Genomic DNA, 16810 nt, shown 5'->3' on the forward strand with positions numbered 1-16810 from the left:
ACTAGGATTACCATAAGGATTGGAAAGAAAAGCCAAAAGGGCGATTGCAAGCTTTCTAAAATAACAAACGGCATGACATTGAAAAGAAACGTTCTGCAGGCTACTGGAGGTTATCCAAGCTTGTAAGGAGCTGACCTGGAAAGCGAGAAGGATGGAGGACTATCCCGGCACTCGTCATGCCCACCTTGCAGCCCACGCTTTATCTAATCATTACACGGCAACAGCCCCCCGCTCTGAGCAAAATGCTTGCCTTCTCCGACACGTGGCGTGCGCCAGGCAGAGCCGCACACCTCTCCCATGGGGAAGGCCTGTCACCTCGGCTACGGGGATCAGGGAAACGCCACCTGTGACCCAGTTTCTGGTCTCACTTCACCTTCCCCAAGCAAATTTGCTTAAGTCCCTGGTGCTGCCCAGCAAGAGTGCCCGGGGCTGTCTGTGCAGACGCCCGCAGGGGACCCACGGCAGAGCCCTGGTCAGCCCTTGCAGCGTGGGCCCTGGGCAGATGACAAGCCTGCGGACACACATCAGAAATGGTTCGCGGCACCTTCCTGCGAGCAGCACTTCTGGGCCAAGTAGGAGTAGGACCACAGAGGACCTGGGAGGGAAGGACCAGGCAAGGCCATCAGCTCGGGCTCTCCTCAGGGTCCTGCAGTCCATCTGCTCCCCCACCCCCGCCCCGGGCCCGTGCCCCCGTCACGCCTCCACGACTGACAGGCGGCGCACACCACCTGGGCCCCACGCACAGGGACATGTGTGCACCCCCTGGGGATCCCACTTGCAGCCCTTTGTTCGCAGCCGATACCCCTCGTGCAGAAGGGAAGCGCTCGCTCCCGTCTGTCTGGGAAAGAAACTTCACCAGGGATGCAGATAGAGATCTGCGGACAGCTCCGGCTCTGACGCGTCATCTCCCCAGCCCCGGCTGCCAATGACGCCACCCATGCCCTGAAACAGGATGCGCCGCTTTGTCCCACCGGCCCACGGCAATGCCTTCCTGGCTGCCAGGTCCCCTGATCGCCTCACACACTGAAATAAAGCCAACCGAGGAGGAAAAGAGAGCCAGCAGCGGGGCATCCGGGGGCTGTGGTCGCCTGGGCGTCCGATTCGCGGTTTTGGCTCAGGTCGTGGTCCTGGGGCTGTGGCATCAAGCCCCACGTCGGGCTCCAAGTCCGCTTGGGACGCCGCTTGCCCTCTCCCCCTGTCTGTCCCACAAAAATAAATAAGTTAAGTCTTTAAAAAAAAAAAGCCTGGATGGCTCCATTGGTTCAGCGTCAGAGTCTTGAGCTCCGGGTCCTGAGTTCAAGCCCCACGTTGGGCTCCATGTGTGTGTGGACCCTGCTTAACACAAAAACAAAACAAAAAACCCCCTAAAACTCTGGGTCAGGATTTGACATGGAGGTTCATACTCCCGTTCCCGTAACCTCCCAGAAGCACCAAACCCGCGCTGGCCACTCTCGGTCTTTATCACAAATGCCGCCCTTTCTCAGGGCACCTGGGGAAGCGGCAGGTAGTAGCAGAATGAAGTCAAACAAAGGTCAGACAAGCTCACTGGTTATTCGGCCACACTCCTGGGGAGGGCGACACAGGGCACTTGCGTATTTGGGGTTTGGTCTAGGAATAATTTACAGGGCGCCTTTTTATAAACTGGCCACTTTTTTTTCCTTTTTTTTTTTTGAATAGCACACAATCTCTTTTGGAGCGCTATCAAACCTAGACAAGGCTAATGGATATGTGGGACAGATGCGTGACTGGCGGCTGCTCGTGGATGGACAAAGAGGAGAATGGTGCGATTTAGGCATAGATTTATTTATTTATTTATTATTATTATTTTTTTAAGATTTTTTATTTATTTATTTGACAGAGAAAGAGATCACAAGTAGGCAGAGAAGCAGGCAGAGAGAGAGGAGGAAGCAGGCTCCCTGCGGAGCAGAGAGCCCGATGCGGGACTCGATCCCAGGACCCTGAGATCATGACTTGAGCCGAAGGCAGTGGCTTAATCCACTGAGCCACCCAGGCGCCCCAAAGAACTGAGGGCTTTTTTTTTTTTTTTAAAGATTTATTTATTTATTTGACAGAGAGAGATCACAAGTAGATAGAGAGGCAGGCAGAGAGAGAGAGGGAAGCAGGCTCTCTGCTCAGCAGGGAGCCTGCTGAGCAGAGAGCCCGATGCGTGTGACTCGATCCCAGGACCCTGGGATCATGAGCAGAGCCGAAGGCAGCAGCTTAACCCACTGAGCCACCCAGGCGCCCCTTAGGCATAGATTTAATTTTAGATAAGAATACATGTTACCCATTTCAGGGAAATTATTTTTATTATTTTTATTTTTTTTAAGATTTTATGTATTTGACAGAGAGAGACACAGCGAGAGAGGGAACACAAGCAGAGGGAATGGGATAAGGACAAGCATGCCTCCTGGGGAGCAGGCAGCCTGACGCGGGGCTCGAACCCAAGACACTGGATCATGACCTGAGCCAAAGGCAGAGGCTTAACGACTGAGCCCCCCAGGCACCCTGCTTTTCCACCCTCTTCAAGTCCTGCAAACTTCCATCGTGATCTGATTTGTAGGAACAGGCAACTTGCTCACCCCAGACCTCAGCCCAGCGCTGGCAACTCCCTCTGTGTGCGGTCAGGCTTTATTTTAGCATAAAAAACGAAACGCAGCAGCCTGCCACCTTGTGGAAATGACAGGAACAACACTTCGTTGGGAACACAGGCGTGGCGTTCTGCTGCTCTACATATTGTGGAAGAAAAGATAAAAGCCTTCAAAATTCACTTCATAAATCAGATGAACAATCCCTAGGAATACAAGAGGGCATCTTTTGAGATTCTGACGCTGGGTTCATCCTTGGCCAAGAGATGTAATTCTAGGTATACACACACACACATACACGCACGCACGCCCGCGCAACTCAAGCCCAAGCTGGGACTGTGTGCCAGGATACCGTTGGCCAGGCCGGCTGCACAGGCCGCTCCTTCATCCACTTCTGTCTATAAAGATGGCACGAGGTGCAGGTCTTACCTTTTCACTACGAGCTTCAGGGTTTTATGAGAGCCCTTCACCAGGCAAATTGCCTCCTGTCTAAAGCCGGAGAGAGCGATGTCATTGATGCCGACGATCTCGTCCCCCGCCAGCAGCTTCTCCACCACCGCCACGTTACTTCCTTCTTCGATCTACGGCAGAGAAGCGTGTCTCGTGAGCTTCCAAATGTGCAAACCGAGCGCCCTGCTAAGACGTAGCCATTGATTACAGTCCTCATGAGATCATGTCATGCTCTGCATGACTCCATGCTAAACATGTATGTATGAACATGTAGTGACTCACGCAAAGGTTCAATGTTGCCCATTTGAGAACTTTAATCCTGAGAAATAGGATTTATTTTATTTTCCTTTTTTTTTTTTTTAAAGATTTTATTTATTTGACAGAAAGAATGAGCACAAGCAGGGGGAGCAACAGGCAGAGCAAGAGGGAGAAGCAAGCTTCCCGCTGAGCAGGGAGCCTGATGTGGGGACTTGATCCCAGGACCCTTAGGCTCATGACCTGAGCCAAAAGCAGACGTAACGAATGAGCCACCCAGGCACTCCAATCCTAGCCTTTCCTATGCAGTAATCATCAACTCAGCAACAACGAACCCAGCCCACCTTTTGTACTAGCACTTGGCAAACTAGGACCCATGAGCTAAACCCAGCCAGTTGCCTTTTTTTCCCCAGTAAATAAAATTTTACTGGAATACCACCACACCCACTTGTTTACATACTGTGACAGGACAGAATTGAGTGTTTTGGCCCACAAAGTCTAAAGTATTTACTACTTGGCTTGTTAAAAAAAAGAGAAGTTTGCCAACCCCAGCTTTATTTCTAATTTATTTATTTATTTGTTCAGCGTAACAGTATTCATTGTTTTTGCACAACACCCAGTGCTCCATGCAATATGTGCCCTCCCTATTACCCACCACCTGTTCCCCCAACCTCCCACCCCTCCAACCCCGGCTTTAGACCAAAAAACTATTCTCTTTACAACTGCTAGGAAAACTAGTGAAGACAGTTCATGGTTGCGAGCCTATCTGTGTACAGCCTGACAGCTCACTGGTCGACTGCTGGCCGCGCCTAAGCTAAGACTTATTTCCACAGCCTCTGCATGTGCTGGAGCAGAGCATTTTCCCTGTGCAGCTGAACTGCCAGGTACGGCGACCCACAATGCCTCATTTCTGCAAGTGCACGGCATTTTCCTAAAACCTCCACCTGCATGCAAGGTCAGCAGAACCCTTCAGTTCACCAAGCAATTACTCGTTCCAAGTCAACACCACAAACAAAATTAAATGGCTACTGTTCACCAGGCTGCTTCATATTTTTGTTAGTAACTGGTTTCAAGAGTCTAGACGATGTTATCCCAAGGTAGTCACAGATTGTAAGGAAGTTTCCACCCATCCACGATTACAGCCCCAGCCGTGTACGGGCAAGGCACAGGTTATACGCAGTGGAGAGCCTGGGTTTTGACACGTCCCCTGGGAGACGCCAAGGGGCCATCCAGGTGCAGGGTGCAGCGGGCAGCTGGTGGCGGGAGGAGGGCTCCCAGGGACAGGGGGCGCACACATGGAGAGACTCCCAGCAGAAGGTATTTAAGGATGGGAGGGGTGGGGAGACTGAAGGACATTGCTTAGACAGAGACAGAACCATGGACAGAAGTACATGGAAGGAAACCCTGGATCCTAAGTAATTAGAACTTTGGCAGAAAAGGGGCCATGTCAAAGGGGAGGAGATACAGGAGGAAGAGTGAGCGTCCCGGGAGCCACTGCCACCAGCACCGCCAGAGTCCTAGTGGGGGGACCCCTCAGGGGGCGCTTACCAGCTGGGGTCCCTACCTGGGCCAGCAGCACCGGTCCCCCACACTGGGACCCGCGGGCTCACACTGTTCAAGTAGTGCCTAGATCCCTTTCATCTGCTCCCACCCTGCCTGCCAAGCACCAGGCATGTGACGGGTAAGGGAACATCTAGAATATGAAGAGAAGGCATTCCGAGAGTCACTTGGGTCTGTCCGTACTAACTGGTGCCTAAACACTAGCAGCTACATGCTTTGGTGGGGTGAATGCAGAAAGGCCATCTCGTTGGTGAGTTCAGACTCAGTATTTATTCTTCTACTAACGATCTAGAGAGTAAGACCTCCACACAAGCAACCGGGCTAGATGGGGTGGGGCAGGGGTTGGGGGAAGGTCTTGCAAGATGGGGTTCCTGCCTGGAAGACCTTTCCAGGCTTCAGAGACCAACACTTCTCAAACTATAATGTGCAGACGCATCTCCCAGGGTTGAAAATGCAGATCGGATTCAGCGGGTCCAGGGTAGAGGCTGAGCTTTTGCAATTTTTAAAAAGCTTTTATTTGAGAGAAAGAGAGAGCATGCAGCAAGGGGGTGGGGGGTGGGAGCAGACTTTTCTCTGAGCAGAGAACCTGATGTAAGGCTCGATCCCAGGACGCTGAGATCACCACCCGAGCCGAAGGCAGATCTTTCACAGAGTGAGCCTCCCAGGCATCGTGGCCAGTATTTTGAGTGGTTTTCAGAAATGCACATTTACAACGTACAATTCATTCTGTCCCCGATTGTCAGGACACAATTTTGTCTTTCCCTTTCAACACTTAGGCACTCCAAGTGGAAACCACTCGAGGGTGCATGAGGAAGTGAATGCGTAATGAAAATGTGGTCCAACCACACGAGGGAAGGTCGGTGAGCCTTAAAAAGGAAGGACGTCCCGACACGTGCTACCACACGGATGGGCCTCGAGGACATGACGCGCCGTGAAACACGCCACCACAGAAAGGCGCTGCGTGAGCCCGCTCAGAGGGACCCAGAAGAGGCCAGTTCACAGAGACAGCACACAGTGCAAAGGTCCGTAGGGGCTAGGGCACTGGGAGTCATGGTTTGGCGGGAAGATGAAAAAGTCCCAACGATGCTTAAGGGTCGTGGTATACGAATGTCGTCAACATCACGGAGTCACACACTTAAAAGTGGTGAAAACGGTTGTTTTGTGTTCCGTACTCTTAGCATCATCACCCCACCCTGAGTCTCGAACAAGGTCTCTGACCCGCTGGAGGAGCGACCCGAAGTGCCCTCCCTACAGGGACTGCTCCGAATCCGAGTGTTACGAGAAAGTCTGGAGGCAAAACCACTATGATGAACGCCCTGCAGGGTCCAAGGAGGGACAGGTACCGGGGTCTGGCTCGGCTACCACGTGGTGGGTTTCTCGGTCTCACCCCCACGAACCCTCCTAGGAAGCAGTTCCGTGGGACTCTCTGAAGCACGGTAGTCTCCGGTGGCCTCGCCACGAAGATCTTGTGACTTCTCGTCTGTAAATGAAGACTGCATTGCAAAGCGCCCTTCCGCCTCGTCCTGACCACGCTCCACCCACGATTCCCAGAAAACACAGGTCTGGGTTGGCACATAGAGCAGCTGGGTTCTTAGCCCCTGGCCGGCTTCTTCAGCAAGAGAAAGCTCTTGGGTATTGACTGTGCTTACTGGGAAAGCAGCTATAAGACAAAGAGCAGCCGTGAAAACTTCAATTCTGTGCTCCCCCACCACCCCTGAAACAGCTATTAGGTATTAGGATTCATTAGGCTTGAATAAACCTGATGTCTGTGCTCGCCTCAGAGGATGACGCCGCCTGCCTGCATTTTACAGCAAACCACACATGCAACACGTCTGCAGACAAATTCTTCCGTGCCCTCTATGCACGCCCACATGCCACGCTCTGCACACGTCCAGAACGGAAGCCACACCCTGAGTGACTGACCGGCATTCTAGCCATCCCCGGGGAGGCTTTCAGAAATGAATATATGCGCGCACACGGTCTGGAACTAAAATCCAACTGAACGAGTGACGAGGCGATGATGAGAGCGCGGTGGGGTCCAACTGGCTGGGATTCGGCCATGACAAGGCATGAAGTGTGGACTCCCCCTGCCCCCCATGCCACACCCCGTGGACCTCATGCAAAGTGTAGCAAGCTGGTGGCAGAAGATCACGGACTGCCTGCGCTCATTCACACGAATTAACTGAAGCATCTGTAATATGCAAATCCATAGAGACAGGTGGGGGACCCATGGCTACCTGGGGCTGGGAGGGAGGGGGACTTCCGTGGGGGGCAGGGATGATGTAAGGGTCCAGGGCATGTTCTAAGGGGGATGGAGATTTCTAGACCAACTCTGGGAATACAGTAAGAATCACTTGCATCCACTGCATATTTTGTATACAATTTGTGTATCAATTGTACACTTTGAAGGGTAAAGGGTAGAGTGTGAGTTAGATCTCAGGAGAGCTGCCCTATATATTTTCAAGTGAGCTGAGGCTCCTGCTCATGTTACGGGGGCAGGGGCCGGACTGGGGAATCGATCATGATCCTGACTCGTTCTAAGGGATTCGAGATGAAACGTGCGTTTCATGGTCGCACGGTGCGTTTCATGCGTCGTGGTGTCCCACGACGTGCAGAATGTCTCATTGCTCTTGCGGCACTTTTCTGGCTGGAAACGGCAGGGAGAGAACGAGCTACCGAGAGCCTTCTTGGAGCAAAGTTTCTGGACCTGGGGGAAGGGGCGTCACAGATGATCACGAGCGAAGGTCCACAAAGGCAAAAAAGAGTCTAGTGCAGTAGCGGACTGAGGGGCGCCTCACCCACGGCAGCGGGAATGCAAGGGGCTGCCTTTCCCTCCACCTTGGGGAAGGAAATGAGGTTTCACACACCAGAATGGCCCTGGACACAGCTTGAAAGGAGAAGCGTGAGCGGGGGAGCACAGTCCCCGATGAGGTCTTGACGTGGAGACGGGGCAGAGGCAGGAAGCCTAGGCACAACGAAGGAATGTCAGCCTGAGAGGATGAGAGGCTTTCATGAGGGCGTGTTTGAAGATAGGGGAAGAGGGGGGAAGATTAGGAACTTGACCTTGAAACAGAACCTGGACAATATCCTGTGGAGGCGAGAAAATTAAGGCCATCCCACCTCAGGTTTAGCTTTAGCATAAGTACAGCCGTCTTGGCAAAGCAAAAGCTCGCACCTTGCACCCCCTCTCCACCTGTTCCCCTCCCCTCGGCAGTATGTGTGACATTCATAGGCCACCCCTGGCTGCCCTGGGGGAAAAGCAAAGAGTTAACTTGCACAGATCACAATCCTGCAAGGCAGGAGTCTCCCTTGGTTTACCAATGTCCTAGAGATTTACAACAAAGAAGCTATCTTAACAATAGCACAATTTCCAGAGGCAAATAACTCAGTTCCTCAAGCCCTAAATAAAGTTAAATTTCTCCTAACCTAAATCTCACTAACAAGGACACTTGATAGGAGAAATGTGAAACTTTATCTCTAAACCTCCAAGATAGTGTCAGCGATCATTCCCAAGCATATGGCCCACTGATATACATCTAAAGGGGATCACAAGAAGATTTTTTATTATGAATAACCTTTTCCCCAGACAACAGCTAGCCCCTCAAGGTCCTTAGGGGACCTTCCAAAATTCCTTAGAGACTTACATCATCCATAACCCCCTTTGTCCTCACCCACTGCAGAGTCCACCCCTACTCTGCCTTTAAAAACTCTGACTGTAATCTGGTCTGGTTTGGGGTCCAAGTCCCTACACCGCCGCGTCGGGAATACTTGGGCCAAGCTTAAGCTTGTCAAATAAACCCTCGTGCAATTGCATCGGTGCTTGGCTCCTTGGTGGTCTCTTAGACGCGAAAACTTGGGCATAACAACCCTGTGGGCGGTGGCGGCCCAGAGAAGGTAGGGCATGGAAACAGGGCAGTGACATTATTCAAGCAAATCCTTCTGGAAGATTACTCCTGCAGGCAGACGCAAGATGAATTTCTCCTGTCCAAGAACAAAACGGCAAGGAAGAAGATAATTTTTTTTTTAAAGGATTTTATTTATTTATTTGACAGAGAGATCACAAGTAGGCAGAGAGGCAGGCAGACAGAGGGGGAGAAACAGGCTCCCTGCCGAGCAGAAAGGCTGATGGAGGACTCGATCCCAGGACCCTGAGACCATGATCTGAGCCGAAGGCAGAGGCTTTAACCCACTACTAAGCCACCCAGGCGCCCCAAGGAAGAAGATCCTTGACTCCATCTTGGCACCAGACAGAAATAAGGACTCACAGCAACACAGGGCAGAGAACGAGTGTGAGCAAGGACTCCAGATTCCGTGAGGGAAGGCCTCACCGTGTGGTCAGAGATGATGCCACCGACCAAAATGAAGAGGCCAGTGGTGCTGAGGTGTTGAGCTCCAGTGAGTCAGAAAATCACAATGACCAGAGAGCAAAATGAAAGAAGAAGGGCACAGAGTCCAATATCCTATTTCAAAGGCCATGAATCACACCTGCGATTTTATCAGTTCTTTCAAGAATGCTTCACCGTCCAGACAAAAGGCCCTCCATGACAAAGCAAGGATTTTCATTAGACAGGAAAATTCCCAAGTTTACTGCATCAGTTTGCTTAATTTGAGTATTTTACTCATTCTCCTCGAGCCCAGTTGCTGCAGAAAGGAAAGCTGACTCACGCAGGAGAAGTATCACGTTGTGAAATAATCTGAGTGTGTATCTCTCTAATAGAGAAGCCCACTGAAAACTGGAAACTTCCACCGAGATGTGTGAAGACTTTCACAGGTAATCATTACCGGCCCCTGTGGCGGGAAGAGCCCCACCAGCCAGGCAGCCCAGCTTCCAGAAGGCTCTCTCTCTCCAGCATCTCGGCACCTGACTGTCACCCTCTCCACCGCCCAAGATGATGCCCAACAGAAAGGTCAACTCAGGCAGATGGGCGGGGAGGGAGGCCCAGAGGAGATCCACAAGTTGTCGCCTACAACCTGCTCCCGCAGAAGAGGGAATGAAGCAAAAAGTCTTCAAAGAAAAAAGTGCCAACATGAGGGAATACAGGCAGAAGGGGCTAACCAAGAAATAGAGATCTGCCTGCAGAAAACAGAGAAACGAAAGCTTGAGCAGAGCCCGGCCTCCAGAAAAGTCGAGACGGAGGAAGACCTGTCTAAGATCATACTCTGTGTTTTACCGGCGGGCCCTGTCTCCCAGTACAATGCAGAAGATTTCATTCCTATTTCAGAAATGTAAGCCTTTTAGTAGCTCTAGGAATATTTCTCTTGAAGACTTATTTATTTGGGAGACGGAGAGAGAACGTGGGCCCATGCAAGCAGGGGAAGGGGCAGAGGGAGAGGAAGAGGGAATCTCGAGCAAGCTCCATGTAGAGCACAGACCCCCTACACGGGGCTCAAGCTCACGACCCTGAGATCACGACCTGGGCGGAAACCACGAGTCAGGCGCTCAACCAAGGGAGGCACCCAGGGGCTCCCAGCAGCTCTACGCATATTTTTAAGAGGGAATCCCACCTCATCCAAGTTAGGTGTTTGTTTTAAGAGATGAACTCATGTGCTGGTTATTTTCTGGTACAACCAGACAAGAGCGGGATACTGAATTTGGGGAGGCTCTGGCTGTCTGGGGGTCAGTGTGACATTCCACGCGTGGGGCCGGTACAAAGCACACAACATGGCAATTTGGAGTCATGTGGAATAGTTAACGTTTCCCGAACACTGGAAGTTCCCGCTATCCCCACCGCCTAAACAAAACCACTCCCTGATCCTGGCTCTCTGGGTCCCTAAGCATGCGGGTCCAGTTTCCCTACACACTCTGTCACCGCGCCTTGAAACCTGACAATCTGAATGTGCGTTCAGGACAGTAAATGGTGAATTGTGAGCGACTGCGATCTGTGATTGAGCACACTATTCACACAGAACACACTGGCCGTTGATATCTTCTCAAGGAAAACTTGCCTCCACGTTTTAAGCTGAAAAGTCAGCGAAATAACAGTTTAGGAAAGAACCACAGACGACATCATCATCTTTTTAAATCTGTGGTATCCATGTTAAAAACCATACAAAATGAAATGTCCACATACAGATCATCAAAACCACCAACAGAATCCCAGTGGTGACAGCAAAAACTCTTTTCCTCCATAGAGGAGAACCAACATCAAAAAGCCAGAGAAAAGAAAAAACAATGCCCCCCCCCCCCAAAACTAACCAAATAAATCACAACCCGCCTCACAGGCTTCCGACACTAGATAAGCAAGCTGGGGTTTAGTCCAAGGCTTTTAGGAATATGAAGAGGTGCACACACTCCTTTCAGCTTCTGGGACAGGAATGCTCATCCCACGAGGCCCTGCCACAGAGAAAGTCCAATGTGGCCCGGAGAGAGAGGGACTGCGGCAGCTAAACAGACAGAGCCAGGCTGATAAGATGCACGGAAGAAGAGAGGCCTGGGTGACGAGCCCGTGTGCAAAGGGGGCACATGGCCAACACAGACGTCAAGGGAAAGTCCATCAGAAGAGGCGGACGAGATCTGGAGGCTGCACAGAGCAGCCCGAGGTCTAGACAGAAAAAGGGAGGAGCGCTCAGCGGGGCATGGGGCAGGGAGGGGCTTTGCACCCAGCAGGCCAGTTGGACGGGGAACAGAGAAGCCTTCCTTCTGAGCCCAGCTTCGGTGACCGCCTGGGGCAGGGGCAGGGTCAGACCGGGGGTACGTGCCTCCTCCAGACTGGGCAAAGGTCTAGGGCACAAGGCCGGCGTCTGATCATGGCCTCATCACTGCGCTGCAGGGGACACAGCCTGTCTGTGAAAGGGATGGACTCCGCAAAGCAACACTCAGGGAGCTTTTTGAACACCACGGGGCGGCAGGGAGGGGACAAGCCAGGAGGAGAGACAAGGCTTTGTCGGTGACTGTTCCAACAGTGCTGGGCCGCCGGCCCACTTGTTGCCTTGGCTCCATACCTGCCCTTCACCACCCCAGCAGCATCCCAAGTGCCGTCTCAGGAGGTACAGCCTCGGCATGTCGCCGCCCGGCCGGCTCTCCGCGGAGCTTCTTCAGCCTGGGCCGGCTCCATGCGGCTCTGCGCCTGTCCCCAGTCCCCACGGTCGGCGAGGAGGGGCGCGCAGCTCCCTGAGCTCCTCCTTCCTCAGTCCTGCGGGTAATGTCTGCTTCTTGCAGCCCCTGCCGGGCCTTCTTGAAGGTCCCCTTCACCTGGAACAGGAAGCTGTGATCACTGAGGAACTGGAGGACTTCTCCGTGACCAGTTAATCACCTTCCACCCTGGGGACAAACAAAAACCCATGCTGCACCGCACGTCAGGCACCTTTGGCCCTGGGGGCCCACAAACCGTGCTGAGTAGAGCCCCACGATAATAGCATTCAAGGGCTCGCAGGCTCCACCTCACCCAACCAACACGACGATGTAGACAGTGTGGGGCCGCCGTCTGGCCGGGGTGCTGAACCCCGCTGCAGAGGTAGCGTTTCCTGCTCAAGTTACTTACTGCACGGTCTGTCTCTGAACCCTACCTCGACCGGGATGAATTCCGGGTGGTCAGTGCATGAACACATGCCGGGGCCGAGCACCAAAATGATACTGTGGTGGAGGCAGGGAAAGTTTCAAAGACAGGAGGGCTGAGGGGTGTCTGGCCAGCTCCGTGGGTGGAGTGTATGACTCTGGATCTCAGGGTTGTGAGTTCGAGCCCAACACTGGGTATGGAGAGGACTTAAAAAATAAAATCTTACAAAAACAAACAAACAAAAAAGGAGGTGTGAGATCTAGTATGAGTCTTGCCTCCGCTGCTTAACTACCCGATTTAGAGAAAGTCACTTATTTTTGTCTGTTTTGTCACCTAAAAAAAAATTTTTTTTTCAAAACAGTTTGTAAGCTCTAGAGCGTTAAACAAGCATATTCACAAATTGTTTCACTTCTAATTTGTTGGTGTACAAGGTGGGACGAGCTGGCTAGGCTTCTGGATTCTCAAGTTCAGGGACAAAGGATCCTCTTCTCGGTCTTCCCATCAGGAAGCAAAGCTGAAGCGGTCGGGAGAGCGCGTCATCTACAGCGCTCCACGCTAGTTTTGGTGGTAGAATTGTTTCTAAGTCCTTTGATGAGGACGTTTGGGGGGAAAAAATCCCGAAGCTCAGTTCACCAACATGTTATCGTTTCCTTTAAACCCAACTTGAAGTTTCCTTTCCTGTCTGTTTAGCGATCATGGCTTTACAGAACACTTTTGAAGTAGAGAAAGTTGTAATTATAAGTGGGGTGTTTTACAAAAATTTAGCCTAAGTGGATCAGGCAGAAACCAGGCCACATTTCCCCCATTTAAAAAAGAGCCTTATTTCCGTAGCAGTTAAATGCTCAGGGTAAGACCCAAACGCCTCCAGAAACGACTCGTGCTTTAAAGGCTGCAGATCTGTCATGAAGCCAACGGAGCGAAAGGAACACGGATGTCCCCAGGTGGCCCTTCGAACAGAGACGGTAAGTCCAAGTCTGGTGTTTGTCGCGAAGGCATCAGTCATGGGTCCTCCTGGCTGAAACGGGAACCACGTTTTCTAGAATCTCTATCTGAACAGCGCTCCATTCCCCTCCTCCCCCGTCCCAGGCAACCACCAGTCTTTCTTTCTTCCACGACTCGGATCACTCCAGACACTAGTGTAAGTGTAACCATGCGGTGTTTGTCATCTTGTCTGCTCATAGGACTTCAGGTCCATCCGTGTTACAGCGCGGGATGCTCGGCGGCCTTCCCTCCTCAATGCCGTCGTACGCACGTGCTGCCTTCTGTCCACACTCCCGTCTCTCAGGGGATACTTGGCTGCTTCCAGCTCCAGCAAGCCCCGCAAACCAGGTGGCTGTTCAAGTCCACACGACCACCCGCGCAACAGGCTGCACCAGCCTAGGTAGCTCAGCCACGTGTCTGTACGGCACCCAGAGACCCACAGAAGGACGTCCATGCCTGCGCCATCGGTAACAGCGCAAACCCGGGACGACCCAGATGTCAAGAACGTAAAATACGGGACAACCGAACGGTGCGCCTCATCACATGTCTCCACCTTAGCACTGCCGATGTTTGGGGCTGGAAGATTCTCTGCCTGGGGGGCCGTGTTGGGCACAGAACGTTTATCAGCCACATCCCTGGTCCCCTTGTACAAGATGCTGGTAGCATCCGGCACCCCAAACTGTCATACCTAAAAATGTCCCCAGATATGACTCAATGTCTGGTAGGGGACCCAAAAAACCCAGTCCTTTCTGCAGAAAGGATTAAGTATCCAAGAAAACCGTTACTGCTCTCATTCAGAGTGAGCCCCTCCCAAATCTCATTTCAGTGTCCTGCCACGCAAAACGCACTGGGCACGGCAAGAAGCCGGCAGCCCTGCACAGAGAGGTCTCGGTGGTCGCTGGCAGTCCCGCAGAAGGCCCGTCAGGCCAGATGGAACCACCATGTCCAATAATCCCATCATCACCATGCAAAACAGGCCTTGTTGTTCCAGGTGCCATAAGTCCCAACCCAACATCACACACCCCCCACTAAGAAGCCTTTGTTCTTTCTCCCCAGTGAAAACAGTCCTTTTTGTCCACGGGCGCGTTGGCCGGGTCCCCTGCAATTCACAACCCCCAGCCCCGCCAGCGACATGGACACACACAGCCTGGCTCCATCCCGCACAAGGCCCCGACTTCCTCTAGTCCCAGACCACATGCCCTCCTCGCAGCCTCCTGACTGTCCTGGGTGTGTCGCTGAGCGCTGCCCGGGACCCTGTCGATGGTCCCCAGTGTAGGCTCCTGCCTTGGCTGCAGGACCACCGTGTCTGTGATGACACAGCCCCGACAGGATCTATGCTCCTTCCCTATGCCAGTGTCTGTTCCAAGGCCGCAGGCAACCTTGCTGGGAGGAAGGCGATCCCCAAAGATTGCAAGGTTTTTGCCTAAGGCCCTGCCCTTGTCCTAGTGTAACAGGAGGAGAAGCCCACACCACAGCCCTGGTCATTTCAGAAGCCCTTGGAGCAATAGCACGGCCGGCAGGCTTCCCCCCACCAAGCCACCCCGGCTCTCACCCAGCTCCCTGCACGGCCGAAAACCAACGGCGGGAGCCTGGCCGCGCCGCCTCAGCCATGGCTGGGAGGACTGTGTTTCGCACTTTTGAAAGCAGAAAAGCCATCTGAAAGGGCTGACAGGCAATCACAAAACAGGAAAACGAACTGCTGGACACGAGAACAAAGTGTCCCTGTTTTTCAGAGCACACGGCTGTTTATTTTTCATGGACGTGCCCAGTCTAGTGCTTTTTCAAAGACACAGCGCTTGCTGCTGCCGATAAGGCCAAGGCCAGGCCAGTGAGGAGGACCGCCCAAACTAGCTCACCTTTCCTTCGGGGATACCCTGAGCGCCCCTCAAGCCTCTGTCTCTTTCCTGGGAAACGACGGATGACCTCAGCCAACGCAAGGGCTTTCTTTTGGAAGAAATCTCTGTGATCTTCCCATGGAGGGTCTGCATCCTGCCCGAATGCACCAGGGACACCTAATTCCCAGAGGGATCCTGCAAGGTGGGGCCTTTGGGGGACGGCATCAGGTCACGGAGGTGGAGCCCCGAAGAACAGGATGGCTGCTCTAACACGAGACCCCATAGAGCTCTGACAGCCCTCGACGCAGTGAGAGGACAGCTGTCTGCACTGCAGCAGAGCGCTCTCCCCAGTGGCCCGCACCTTGATTTCCAACTTCTGGCCTCCAGAACTGTGAGGAGTAACTTCTCGGATAAGCTGCCCGGCCTGCACTATCTCTGTTACAGCAGCCCAGGGCCCAGCGCAGCAGGTGGGGGGTCGGGAGTGCTGTGCCCCACCACGCAGGAACTCGGCACACTCGGTGCTTGCCCGGGCCCCTGTGGGTGTGCCCACCTGCACGCCGTCTGTCAGCCTCCGTCAACTCCCAAGTCCTGCAGGCCTGACTGCTTCTTTCGGGGTGATGCCCCCCCCCCCACTGCTCGCCTGCAGGAGCCCTCCCTAGACTTGGAATCGCCCCAGGAGGGGACAACCATGACATTTCCCCGCAGGGACAGAGGGGATGGGAGCAGGGGACAGCGGGAGGCCGCAGCAGGGGGCAGAAGCATCTGGTGCTCCCGGACGCTGCAGCTGCTGGGCAAGCGGCAGAGAAGGACCCGGAGAGTCCCAGCCAGGCCGCGGAGGCGGACAGCGGGGTCCGGAGCACAGCATGCAGGACAGCAGACTCAACGGCCTTGGTTGCCCACTCCCGTCCAGTGCCCGGGGCAAAGTCCTTAGAAAACCAGAACAATCCATCCAGCAGACACGGTCACTTTCAAATGAGCCAGAATTCTTTATAAATCTGGATCATTTATCTTTCTTGTAATTTGAAAATCAACATACAGAATACTTCTAAAGAGCAAAAAAATTTTTTTTAATTACAAAAGCAAACAAGGTATGTAGAGGCAGAATTTGTTATGTCTAAGAAACAGGCTAGAAACCCCTATAATGTCTTATTAAGACATACTGCATCTGCCCTAAAAAAAAAAATGTAGCAGGAATGGGGAGTCATTATATTTCTCCTCATCTAAGGCTTGTATCCCTTGCTGGCAAAGAAAAATGGTATAAAGCACTGTAACAGAAACAAGACAGATCAACACAAAAAACCTTGGAGAGGAAGAGGGGTTGGTACATCTAAAATCTGATTGTTCAAACGCAATGGGACTGCACGAAAGCAGGTTTTCCTGACACTACATACATTCCTCATCTCATCAGTAATATTATTTCTCCACTGTGAACTGAAGTCAGACTCAAACCCAAATAGCCAAATGATAATCTAACTTGGAACTCTTCTTGGTCATGAAAAAGAACACTGAAGGTTTAAGCTACTCTGACTGTAAGGAGAGGGCACCAAAAAATCTGAAACACTCTGCTGACTTTTTCCAACAGCCAACTTGTACAGGCTGAATCTTCAATCCTTAATGTTATTTATTTCTCCCGAGTTCATTCATA

General features: G+C 52.4%; 1 protein-coding gene across 3 annotated transcripts in view; it reads right to left on the reverse strand.

Moving 5' to 3' along the window:
* LOC123935911 (protein Shroom2-like) overlaps positions 1 to 16810 on the reverse strand; it is a 135108-nt gene that overhangs the window by 70097 nt on the left and 48201 nt on the right. For all 3 annotated transcript variants that reach the window (XM_045996755.1, XM_045996754.1, XM_045996756.1), the window contains exon 2: positions 3018 to 3169. In XM_045996755.1, the coding sequence (XP_045852711.1) occupies positions 3018 to 3169 (152 nt within the window). The remainder of the gene's footprint in view (positions 1 to 3017; positions 3170 to 16810) is intronic.

The sequence above is a fragment of the Meles meles genome, chromosome Y (genome assembly GCF_922984935.1).
Source record: "Meles meles chromosome Y, mMelMel3.1 paternal haplotype, whole genome shotgun sequence".
NCBI classification, from domain to species: Eukaryota; Metazoa; Chordata; class Mammalia; order Carnivora; family Mustelidae; genus Meles; species Meles meles.